Source organism: Vigna unguiculata, chromosome 7 (genome assembly GCF_037176805.1).
Source record: "Vigna unguiculata cultivar grain cowpea cultivar isolate G323 ecotype 2 chromosome 7, ASM3717680v1, whole genome shotgun sequence".
NCBI lineage: Eukaryota > Viridiplantae > Streptophyta > Magnoliopsida > Fabales > Fabaceae > Vigna > Vigna unguiculata.
The window spans coordinates 34,702,992-34,715,792 of NC_140798.1; the positions used below are offsets into that span (position 1 = coordinate 34,702,992).

General features: G+C 30.1%; 1 protein-coding gene across 1 annotated transcript; it reads right to left on the reverse strand.

Annotated features, from left to right (window-relative positions):
- Positions 1–9,261: 9,261 nt before the first annotated feature.
- Positions 9,262–12,443, reverse strand: LOC114183617 (uncharacterized). The gene is made up of 6 exons (XM_028070698.2): positions 12,190–12,443; positions 11,350–11,436; positions 11,142–11,249; positions 10,859–11,042; positions 10,661–10,776; positions 9,262–10,546 (listed from the first exon to the last, which is right to left on the reverse strand). Exons 1-6 carry the CDS (start codon positions 12,346–12,348, stop codon positions 9,464–9,466), a joined length of 1,737 nt encoding a protein of 578 aa, XP_027926499.2. The 5' UTR covers positions 12,349–12,443; the 3' UTR covers positions 9,262–9,463.
- Between the last annotated feature and the right edge of the window lie 358 nt (positions 12,444–12,801).

The following is a 12,801-nucleotide window of genomic DNA, read 5'->3' on the forward strand; positions in this document are numbered from 1 at the left end:
ATTGAATTTTAAGGCACGAAAATTGCCATGTTTCATACCTCATGACGCATTACTGGTCAAATCTTATTTTTATAGAAAAACAAAAATTTATTTAATCATATTTATTGGGAGGAGAATTTGGTTAAAGATAATTAGTTAGGTATGTTATAGAATAGTCATGGACAAAGTTAAAGTATTATCGGTGTTACTGACATGACTAGAAAAAAAAAATCAGTAATTTTTCTATACAACATAATTTTGTTAAAAATGAATATAATTACAATAAATGATAGTTTTTTTAAGTATTTTGTCACATCATGATTTAACAAAAAGTGTTCAAACTTAAGAGGGTTTTTGAATGTGAAGGGTGTGAATTGAAAAGCGTAAGCAATGACGTCATAAGAAGTTGAAAATGCAAAAATTGAAGATAAGCAATTGTGTGTATATATAGGCATGCCCTTATCATAGTGGGACCCACTGTCAGTATAGTGTATGACCACTTTTTATGTTGGGACCATGCCTCACATGTGACCCCTCATTTTCGTTTTCTTGTTTTCAGTTTAGTTGAAAAGACGTTTTACCGTTTTGATGTGAGATAAATTACTAACTTTGGTTTCTTCCTACTCTATGTGAAGAGTTGATAAATTATTTAGAGCAAATAATTGGTAAGAAAATTATTGGTATATTTTTTTATTGTAAATATATTTTAAGAAGTTTTAAAAGATTAATTTTATGTCCATGTTAATTTTATTTTAGTAAATATGTGACATTTTTTGAATATTAAATTTATGTTGAATTGTATTAATTATTAATAGAATTAAATAAAATTATAATTTTTTATTATAAAATTATAAAGATATTGGTATATTCTAATTTTATATATTTTTTGTATTGTAAATATCTTTTAACAATTTGTAAAAGATTAATTTTATGTTGATGGTAATTTTATTTTAGTAAATATATGTGACATTTGTTAAATACTAAGTTTATGTTTAATTGTATTAATTATTAGTAGAATTAAATAAAACAATGAAACTATAATTATAATTTTTTATTATATTGAAAATGATACATCAAAATTTATAAACCCGTTATTTATTTCATTATTTAAAATATTTCTTTTTATTAATATTTTTTTCTGTTTAAAAAGTACTTTATGAAACATTGTTTATATTTTTATTTTCAAAAATATAGATGGAAACTTTGCTTGTCAATTGATGATACGTAAATATTTTATTTGAAAAGAAAACTAAGCATGTGTTTGTTTCGAAAGATGGAAAGCTTCATTTCCAAACCTATGTGTGACAGAAGCAGGAAGGCTGTGTGAAAAAGATAAAATAAAATATTAATATATATTTTATATTTAAATAATTAAATAATTAAAAAATAGTTAATTTATTTAAATTTTCATAATTTATTTCACTATTTTTCTCTTAATTCAATTTTTATTTTTATTTTTTCTCTCAAATCTACTACTTTTTATTTTCCCAACTTCGATACAAACAAAACAAAATTATCTTTAAATTTATTAAATGATGATATAACAATTATATTTGTTATAATTGAAGTTGGACCAAAATTTTCACCGATCGTGAATATTACATTTGTCTTAACTATATTAAATAAATTTGTTCACGGAAGGTTTTATACCAGTCCATCAATAATTAATAAATCTATCACTTATTTAATTTCTTGGCATTTTTTTAGTTAGATATAGTATATTTTATATCAATCAGACTTAAAAAAATTTAGGTATTTGTATTATTCATCTCTATTTTAAATACTTTATATATTTTTATTGAATATTTGAAAAACAAATGTTTTAATTTAAGTTTATTTTATTAAATATATCATTTTTAATTTGTGCATGGTATTTATTTGTTACTTAATTGATTACTTAGCAGTAAGAATTAGTGATGTAAACAGGGTAAATAGGGTATGAATAATAGCTCTCTACCCGATTCGTTGGATAAATATTCACTTTGTACCCATACTTATATCCGTCGGGCATCCGTTATATGTGGATATTCGCATAATTTTTTAATATCCACTAATATTCATGGATATCCACGAGTATTTACAAAAAAATAATAATGAATATTTAACAACATATTTTAATCGTAAATTCAAATAAAATACAATACATAACATTTATAGATTTTAAACCAAGTCCAAACAACTCATTTAAATAGTGTTGAATAACAGTTTACAAAGATGAAATTCTTTTAAAACTAATTGATAAAAAACAACTCATTCAAAATCAATATATTAATATTTTAATCATATTTTTTTATTTTTTTAATTTAAATTAGAGTATAGCGGGTACAGGTATCTACGGGTACGAATATTATGATACTCGTACTCGTTCCATTAATATGCGGGTATTAAATACTCGTATTCGTTACCCGCAGATATCCATTTATAATATCCACATTTCTTATCCGTTGTTGCGAGTTTTTTCTATGGATACCAGTGGGTACGAATTTGTTTGACATCCTTAGTAATAATTTTAGAAAGAAAAAAAAAACTCATTATATTCTTTTTATTAAACTCACGTCATAATTGAAGTAAAACACATTATCACTTGAATGATTATGATGATACTTAAACAATAACATTTATACAAAAAGTAATAAATATTTTAACACAAATACTATTCAAAAATAAAATAAATAAACGAACTTATTTAGGAAATTGTCTTACATTGCAAAAATTTCTCCAAGGTTCATCATGTTTCCGTCGCATGGCAATAGCTTTTAAAACTTCAATCCAAACAAGCAACACTTTCTTTTATTCCATGCATGAGTGCACTCCTTTCACAATTGATTAATACAATTAACTTCACAATCTCAATAACCACATGTGTAAAGTAATTAAAATTTTGGTAAACGTATAAACTATAAGAAAGTAATTAATGTGTGTTTAACTTAACAATTAATACTAAGGAAAAAAATTAAAGAATAATAAAAAAGAAAAGGAAGATATTTAAATACAAATTCAGTGTTATTAATAATTTTTGAACAAAAGAAAAACATGCAAATGATAAGTTTCTTAGAAGTAAAAATAATAAAAAAGTAAACAACTTCATCTTTTTAAGATATTAAAAAGGACAAAATAATGGTATGGGAAAGGCATGAAACGTCACAAGAAGCCATTTCTACGATCAAAGTATTAACAAATGGTTGTCAAGTTGGGCAAAAGATAGAAGTCATATTTTTAGTCCAAATATATTAATTTATTTCGTTTTATAAATAAGTTATCTTTCTCCATATATCACCATATTATATTTTGTATGTGAATTCAAATGGGATTTTTTTTATTATTATCTTCCCTTTATTTTACTTCGAATAAGAAATTTTTACAAAAATAACTGATCAAACTTCCTTTGAGCCGAGACCTTGATCTCAAGAGTGTGTTGTTTCACCGTATCATTTATGATTTATACATAAAATGTTAAAAAGTACCGGTTGTTAAAATATAATAAATGATATTTGATTTTATATTTTGATATTAAAAATTGAATTAATTAATTTCAATAATATTAATGTAAATATCATATTTTATAAAGAAAAAAAAATATTCTTTAAATTTTTTAAGTAATATCTCTTTGAATCTAAATAATCACTTCGAAATTTTTTTAAGACCTCTATTAAAAGTGTCTATGGATATATAAATTTAAATCCACCATTTCATTCAAAAATTCAATGTAATTAAATTTTTTATACTGTTAACTTTATATCTTAATTAATAATTTTAGATATTAAAATATTGTTTTTTTTTAATATAGAAAACTTTTGTAAAGTTAACCAGAATATTACAAAAGATTATAAAGGAATCAAAGAAAGAAAACTTAACCAAGCCTCAAATTTATATTTTAATTGTATATTTTTGATAAACATTTTTTATTGATTTTTCCTGTTAATTTTTTTCATTAAATTATATTTTAACTTTTAATAATATTAAAATATAATTATTTTATTATTATTTTTAACTTTTTATTACATATATTAACTAAAATATTATACACAATTATATAATTTTTATAAATATTTTTATTCTCTAAATAAAATAAAATTACATCAATATTATTATTATTATGTTGTCAGAATTCCTTTCATATAATAATAACAGAAGTTAACAAGATCCAATATTAAATTAAAGACTATACGGTGTTCCAAAAAATATCCCATTTCTAGGGGTAAAACATACGACAAACCGAAAAGACAATCAGAATATTAAAAATAGAAATTAGAGAAACGATCGAAAAAGAAAGCCAAAATAAAAACAAAAACAAACCTTTAATTTAGAAATAAAACACATTTTAAAAGAAAAAAAAAAGTGAATTTACAAAAATAAAGGGCAGGACCATGTTAGATGTGAAATGGAAAAAAAGGAAAAAAGGGCGTAGCGTACGCTATGACGTTATATTGTAAGTTGAAACGGAGCTTCTAGAAGACAAGGGATGGATGTGTAGGCATGGCATATAAGCACATGCATGCGCATATGCTGTTTTGCCTATTTGCCAAATTCTGAGGTTTTCAACTTTAATTCGTTATTGGAAGATGCATGAAGATAGTCTTAATATTCCCTTTATCACCAATAAAGGGCATAAAGTAAAAGAGCCATGATAAGCTGATTGATATGGTATGGGTCCAAAAATACGAGTCGGAATCTTTTTTACATAACAAAAAAAAAATGAAGGAATCTAATTAACATTGCCGACCACGTACGGTGTTGATGAAAGCACGTGCCACGTGTGACGTGTCTGTTCTCTAGGTTGTTCTAATTCGAAATATCCGTACAACATGACCGTGCTCTTTCTCTTATTCCCACGCGTAATCCCATCATTTACGCAGTCGCAGTCGCAACAGAGTTCGTAAATCTCACGCTAACTATGTTTACACAATTTCCACATACGAAACTGCAGGGACGGTACTAGTGGCAAAAATATTCGTGCCCATGGATATTCGCGGATAAAATCCGCGATGGATAGTTACTACCCGCGGGTATTTATTACCCGCGGGTAGCGGGTATTTTAATACCCGTTTATAAATAGGTCGGGTACAGGTATCATACTATCCGTACCCGCGAGTACCCGTTACCCGCAAAAAAATTAAAATTAAAATTTAATTTATATTTTATTAAGTTAAATTTAATTAAAATTAGAAGTAACAATATATTTTATTATGTCAAATTTAATTATAATTATAATTTAATTTAATTTATATTTTATTTTTATAATTTATATTAAAAAATTTATAAAATACATATTTTTTTAAATATTTGCGGGTATCGGGTATCCACGGTACCCGCGTGTTTTAAAAATATCCGCGGGTATTTTTTAAACGGATACCCGGCGGATAAACGGACGGATAACGGACGGTTTTTTTTCAAACGGGTCGGGTACGGATATCATACTATCCGTGCCCGACCCGACCCGTTGCCATCCCTAGTGACGGTACAGAGAGAGTGACTTTTTTTCTTAATAAAAAAATATATTAAGTTTTGGAAATTATTTCTAAAATAAATATTTTTAAAATGAAAAGTTAAACCCATTTACGAGATTCCATTTTTTGTCTGGTTGCTATTTGTTGTTTTATTATAAGGAGTGAAGGACATTAATGTGATAAGGTGTGTAGAGTGTGGAAGAGCATGAGTTATGAGATATGAATTGGTTTGGTATTCAAACGCATCGACATGTGTATGGTTTTTGGTTTTCAAATTTAAAGTAAGACCCCACCCACGTGATTGCTGTCTGCGCCCATTACTTTCTTCTCTGTCCTTCTTTTTTTACCTTTGACCCATTTCCCATCCTATTATTTTTCTAACAATATATAATCAAAAATAATATATATCGAAAAAAAAGTCAAGTAACATTCGACATTTTTTCTCTAAAAATTGCAAGTGTGAACATTTTTCATTATAGTTTACAATAATAAATCATAATAATCATCACAATCTGTTAGTATGACATTAACGACAAACTATAAAAAAAAATACTATGATTCTAATCTTTTTTACTCTCATCTCCGTCTCCGTGACTTAATATGAATTATGAATGAATATATTATTATTTTATTATAAAAAAGAATAATAACTCCACTAAATTATGTCAGAAAATAAAAAATAAAAATGATAATTTATTTTTTAATAAATCAATCATAATCTTGTAAAAAAATTATAAAATGAATTGAGTATTATTAATATAAAAAATTGGGTTAAATATATTTTTGTTTCTTAATTTTTAGTAAATTTTAGAATTAGTCCATTTTAAAATTTTGAATAAATTTAGTCCTTCATCTTTTAAAATACGTGAATTTAGTCCTTTTAATTAAATTTTGTTAAGTTTATTTGACATATTAAGCGCGATTCGTAACAGACTTAACATTAAAGTAAAAATGTGTCAAATAGTATAAACAACTCGAATACAATATTGAAACATTAAATAAACCTAACAAAATTTGATTAAAAAAATTAAATTCAAAAATAAAATCCTAAATTAATCCAAAATTTTAAAATAAATTAATTTCAAAATTTATTAAAAATTAAGAAACAAAATTATATTTAACCCTAAACAATTCAATATTATGAAAAAAAAAAATCTACGCATATTTATGAAGAAAAGATAAAATTTGAGTAAAGAGTACATTTATTGAGGTGGAGGGGACACAATCTGTTGTGTTGTTTGATTGCATTGTAGGCAGCCACCCACGTTAAGCAGTTGCTACCTATTTTGTTTTGTTACGGCACACAGTGGACCCCACCACACAGTTATTGTTGCATCCGATAACTTATCTCTGCTTTACCTAACGTGATTCCTCGTTCCACCACCACAATATACAATACTTCCACTCTCCTATATGGGACCCCACAACAACAACAAAAATTATCTACCCAACCCAACACTGCACACTGTTTCCCCCACTCCCTACAAATTACTCACCAATATAAAACTATATTTAGTTTTCGCTTAAATTTCCCAACAGAATTAAAATCAGTTATAAGAAGACAAAAATATGTGAATCTTGGAAACCAAACTGAAAGTGATTCCACCAATTTTTTATCTCTGTGTTTGGGTTGCTGAGCAAGATTCCATCATATTACATTAATTAAAGAATGTTTAAAGAAATATTAGGTTAAGTAGCAATAATTGCAGCAAAGTAGAGATGTTAAACCCACCACATGTCCCAACCACCAATCATGGTCCTACCCATGTGGTTGTAATTAGAGTAGTATCTGAGTCCAACCAAATTGGATAGGGTTCATAGGAACAACAACAGTTACTTTATGGGTCCCAAAAATTCAATCATACGAAACAACCAGACATCGAAGATCTTAGGTTTGGGTGTTGCTAAGGTTACTCACACAACCCTCATTGTCTTCCCGTGACCAACAACTAAGACTGTGATAGCTATTTCATCGCACGTTAACATTCATGCATATTCATCATTCAACTTTTAACATTGTCCAAACGACACAACCACCGGTCGTTTTCCCACTCATTACTCACCTTTTTTAACCTCCACAAACAAGACACATTGCTCCTTCTCGTCAATTTCAGTTTCAGTTTGAGTAGGAGGCATATGGCATCATCGACAACACTCACTATATTAAACAAATACTCATTACTCATCATAACAATATAAATAATGTCACTGAAAACCATGGGCTTCGCAAAACCATGCACTTTAAATTATCTTCTCTCCACTGTCGCATTCGCAATGCTTTCGGTTGCTTTCTCTTTTCTTTATTCTGCTTCACCTCTCAAAATAACAAATATATGTATCTTTGTATTTTGTGTTCATGTTAAACTAATTTCGCTTCTTTAACACCTCCTTCATTATTATTTCTGACATCTGTAACAGTTTGTAATTACTTACAATTTTCGTCGATACTTTCGACAATATTATTGGGTGAACCAAATCTACTTGACGTGGATTTATTATAATATGTTAGTAAATTTATGTTTTTCAATCTAATTCAAAGTGTTTTAAGTATTTATGAATAATTCACCATGAATATATATCAATCGGTGAACAATTCCTTCGTATTTTGAATTAGAGTCATAAATATTTTCATATTATTGGTTTCTTTTTTAGTGCGAATCTCAATCAATAATTTTTCATATTTTTACATTACAAATAAAATAAAAGGAAATATACATGAATGAAATAAAAGTTAGAAGTTCATATCAACTAGTGATAAGATAAGTTTATAATATATAAGTCAGTACTAACTTTATTTTTCAAGTTGATTTTGTAAATTTGAGTTATACTGAAAATTCACTTATTAACATGGTATTAGAATATGTTAGAATCTATCCCGGTGAAAGTTTGTTTGGTCTATTGTTCTACCTGCTATCAAACTATTCATTAATGTTTAGTTTCATACTCAAAATGTATATGCCTCGGCATGAAGGGGGTTGTTAATCATATCGACTAGTGATAAGGTCAATTTATAGTATATAAATATGTGCAAACCTCACCTAACAAGTCAGTTTTGTAATTTTTAGTTAGGCTTAACATCCACTTCTTAACAATAAGTATTTTAAACTACTCATGCTGTATAAGGAGTTTTCGTTATTTTCACATTCTACAACAATTATTGTGTATAACTTATCTCTCGATCTAACTTCAGCCTTTGTCTCGGTTTGTATTTACTCAATATTTTCTCTCGATCTAACTTCAGCCTTTGTCTCGGTTTGTACTTACTCAATATTTTTCTATCTCGATCATGCTTCTCTCAACCCCTTTTTTGTATCAATCATGCTTCTCTTGATTTTTTACAACACTTCCTCATCCACTTCCTCGATTCGAGGTTTCTCAGTACATTTATCTTCACTTATTTCAAATTCTTTGTATAGACTTGTTTATCCTCTTTGATTTAATCTATTTCTCAAGAACCTTAACACCTTTACACCACTTATTTTGTACGTTAAGTCAGAATTGACTCAAGGCACAAATAAGTAAACTCTTTGCTTTAAGTTTCCAAGAAAAAAAGACCTTGAATTTTTTTATAATACAAATTGTTTTAGGCAAAAAAAAAAAGTCTTAAAAAATATTTTTTAATACTAATTCCTTTAGATATCGAAAGAACAAGACCTAAAAAGTTCAAAAATAATTTTAAATCAAATTATTATAAAAATATTTCATTCTTTAAGTTTGTTATAATAACTAGAAAAAAAAATTGAATACTTTGAAATTACTGGAAGTATTTAAGGAATATTGGTGTGATAGAAGGGTTGGTTATACGGTTTTTAAGGAGGAGAAAACAAGGATCATATATGGTTTGAAAATCAATTATGGAGAATTAAACGGAATCCTGGGAAGCACTTGCTGTGTAATGCCGCCCTATACAGAAGAATCAAAATATTGCACAATCCGCAAACAGTTATCTAGACCAGGATTAGAAGTACGTCAAGATATACTTACTTGACAGCATTTTTCCCCTTTATTTGGGTGTAGAATTTTTATTTTTTGGTCTTCTACAAGATAGTGCACTGACAAGGATTGGAAACTATAGGTAGAACGTTGCCGCTCCCTCTTATCGTTGTAGGAGATCGAGCGGTTGTCATGCTGGATTCATCTATATATAGGCTCGGATCTATATTGTCAACGTTCTCACCTGGCTGCACAATAACAGGCCACTTCACCTTAAAGTTCATTGCCCTGAATGGTGCATCCTCTAGACCTGTCTTTGACCTCAACATTTCAAGTGCAGCCTTGCTCTTGCCTCTTATCTGTCTGTTTCTTTCAAACATTTCATCTATAGCCTTGTCCTCTCTTGCTCTGCTGCTCTCACCTCCTACTATTTCTTTACATGGCACTTTCGACACGTCATTTCTTGTTCCGCTCCCACTTTCTACTTCTTTCTCTTCAGATATACGTATACCTGCTCCTGTCGCTACATCTACCTGTTTCCTTGCCTCTGCAACTTCTTTAGGTGCCTCCTCTACAGCCTTGCCCTTGCCTTTTATCTGTCTTTTTCGCAGCTCATTCTCGCTTTCAGACATTTCATCTACAGCCTTGCCCCTGTCCTCTTCCGCTCCGCTGCTCTCAGCTCCTACCGTTTCTTCACATGGCCCCTTGGACTCCTCATCTCTTGTTCCGCTCCCACTTTCTACCATTTTTTCAGATTTCTCTTCGCCCTTGTCCTGTCTTGCTCCACACCCAGCTTCTACTTCTTTCTCTTCAGATATACGTATACCTGCTACACTCGTTGCCTTTTGCTTCACCTCTCCTAGTTTCTGTGCCTCGCTCTTGCCTTCTGCAACTTCTTTAGGTGCCTCCACCGCTTCCTCGCTCGTATTCCGTTTTCGGCAGTTTAACAGTGCTACATTTTCGTCGTCTTCTTCTTCATCATCATTATCCAACACCATGTTCAAAAACTGGGTCGTCGAGCTCTCGCTTTGTCTTTGTACTTGTAATTCAGCTGCTTGTGATCCTGAAGCTTCTACCGATGAGGAGGGAATAATAGAAAAGATAACTTCTCCATTAGTGCTACATATGTTGATTCTCCTTTTACGACAAAGATCAACCATCTCTTGATAACAGGCCTTAAGATCCTCCTAGAAGAACAGGATAGTATAAAAATATAATTTGGCATAATTTAATAATCAAGACAACAGGTCATAAGCTCCCACAAGAAGAACAGGATAGTATAAAGTTTCAGTTGCATGTACCGAAATGCGAAGTGATCTCTCAATTGAGGTAAATTCTGAGGAATATCCAAGGTAAGTAGCAGCCAGTAAAGCGGACATTGCAATCTCAGAAGGTTTGAATTGAGCGAAGTAGACCTCTGTAGACATATGAGAAAAAAATGTTCACTCAGCACCACTACTAGCGAATATACAGATTCAAACAAATTCTTGTTATGTTACCTCCTTGAGACTGGACTATGATCTCATCAATGCATCGGCGTTTAAAACCCCCGATTCTTTTGAAGGTGGGATAATAGTGATCCAGGAAGTGAAAGGGAGTTATAGATCGCATTCGCCAGTCAAGTCCGCTGAGAATGCGAAATTCCATTCTCATTACAACTTCGCTTTTGTAATCTCTTCTCGTCTGCGCAAAAGATCAGTGCATTTTGTGGTGTAATTTTCGTTAAATAATGTGAGCTTAGAATTCAACGTCATTTTAATTTCAGTGGACATTGTGGTTTACCTGAATGTCATTTTGGAAGAAATTCTTTGTCCTCATCTTGGCGGAAAGTGTGTAGCAACATATTGCAACCAAACGAACTTTATCAAGTAAAGAAGACCCTTGTAATTCCTTGAGAAAAACAAGGACTTTAACACAACAAATCAAAGAAAATACAATGAAAAATTTCAAATCTCCTTAAAGAAAGCCTTAAAGAAAGAAATATATTTACTGAAAGCGAATTCGTTGAAGTAAAGCGATCGAAGTAATTCACTGCAACATACGGAATGTACGTATCCATAGTTACGGTGCTAGCGAGCTGTGGCAAAACATGGAAAAGAAATCAGCGCAGACAGTAAAATTTCAATCCACGGTGACAGATCTATAAACAAGATTAAAAAACAGTGCAAGTTATGTCCAATTCTCTTCGTGTTTTAACGCGAAAATTAAACAAACATTCAGTTTTCCTCGTGTTTTCTAGGTAACCAAACAGGTAGGAAAATGAGTTCATAACACAGCCAATAAAACAGAGAGAAAAAAGAATCCGACAATAATTAAGCAAATTTGGAAACAGACATATGCTTGGACGAAAGAACCGGTTTCGCTTCCGAAAATTATCCAAAAACTTAAAGAGTAGCGGATAGTTAAATTTTACTTCATAGCAGTTACACAGATCCATTAATAAGATTAAAAGATCTACGCAAAGATAATACATTATGTTTTCCTTCTGTTTCACGGATGAAATTAAACGAGCATTCAAATTCTTTAGTATTTTCTAAGAATCCAATCAGAGACAAAAACTCGCTTATAAACGCTGCCTAGAAAAAGGAGAGCAAAACGAAACGAACAATGACGGATCAGATTCTTGCACAAAAGAACAAAACCGTAGCCAGACAGATTGAACGAGAAAGCCAAAAACCCAGCGTTGAAAATGAAAGCTGAAAGAAATGGATTAACTGCCGAGAAAGTAAAATCTGAGAAACAAACAGAAAATTCATTGATGCAAGAATTTAAGATTCTCATAAAAGCAAAGCAAAAAGAAAGGAAAAAAGAATCTCGGATTTTCGCTTACCTTAGCTATCGTCGAAACCGCGTGCATCCGATTCCGAGCGTTGGATGATAATGTGTAAAACGACCTAGGAGCCACGAATTCGTGCTCGACTCTGAGGAAATCGGTTATAGCTTCTAGTTGTCTTCTAGAAAGCATGGGGAACTCGGTATCGAAATCCATCGTGAGAAGAAGCTTCTGAAGATTCAGGGAAGTGAAGGGTTGTGTGTTTCTCAAGAAAGTGGAAAGAAAACGAAGGAGAAAGATTGAGCGAAGTTTGAAGAAGAAACTAGGGTTGGCAAAAGGGCCAGCTCGGCCCGTTTTGGCCCGGTCCGTATGTGGCCCGTCAAAAAAGAGATGGGACGGGCCAGCCCGTCAAATAGAAACGGATCAATAATCACAACCCGTCCCGTATAGGACGGGCTAACGGGTCGGGCCGGGCTGGCCTGTCTAGTTTTTTTTTTAAATTTTTTTTAATTTTTTTAATTAGTTTTTAAATTTTTAAATTTATTTTATTTTTTAAATTTGTTTATATATACATATAAATTATTATTAAAGTCATATTTAATCAAATAAAATATTATTTTAAATTTTAATTGATTAGTTAATGTTTTTAATTAGATAAGTTAAAATAAT

Excerpts from the sequence above, each read along its gene's own strand:
- LOC114183617 (XM_028070698.2), bottom strand. The coding sequence starts at position 12,348 with ATGGATTTCGATACCGAGTTCCCCATGCTTTCTAGAAGACAACTAGAA. Across the intron at positions 11,043-11,141 it reads TCTTCCAAAATGACATTCAG|ACGAGAAGAGATTACAAAAG; the intron begins GTAAACCACAAT and ends TCTTTTGCGCAG. Across the intron at positions 10,777-10,858 it reads CATAGTCCAGTCTCAAGGAG|AGGTCTACTTCGCTCAATTC; the intron begins GTAACATAACAA and ends ATATGTCTACAG.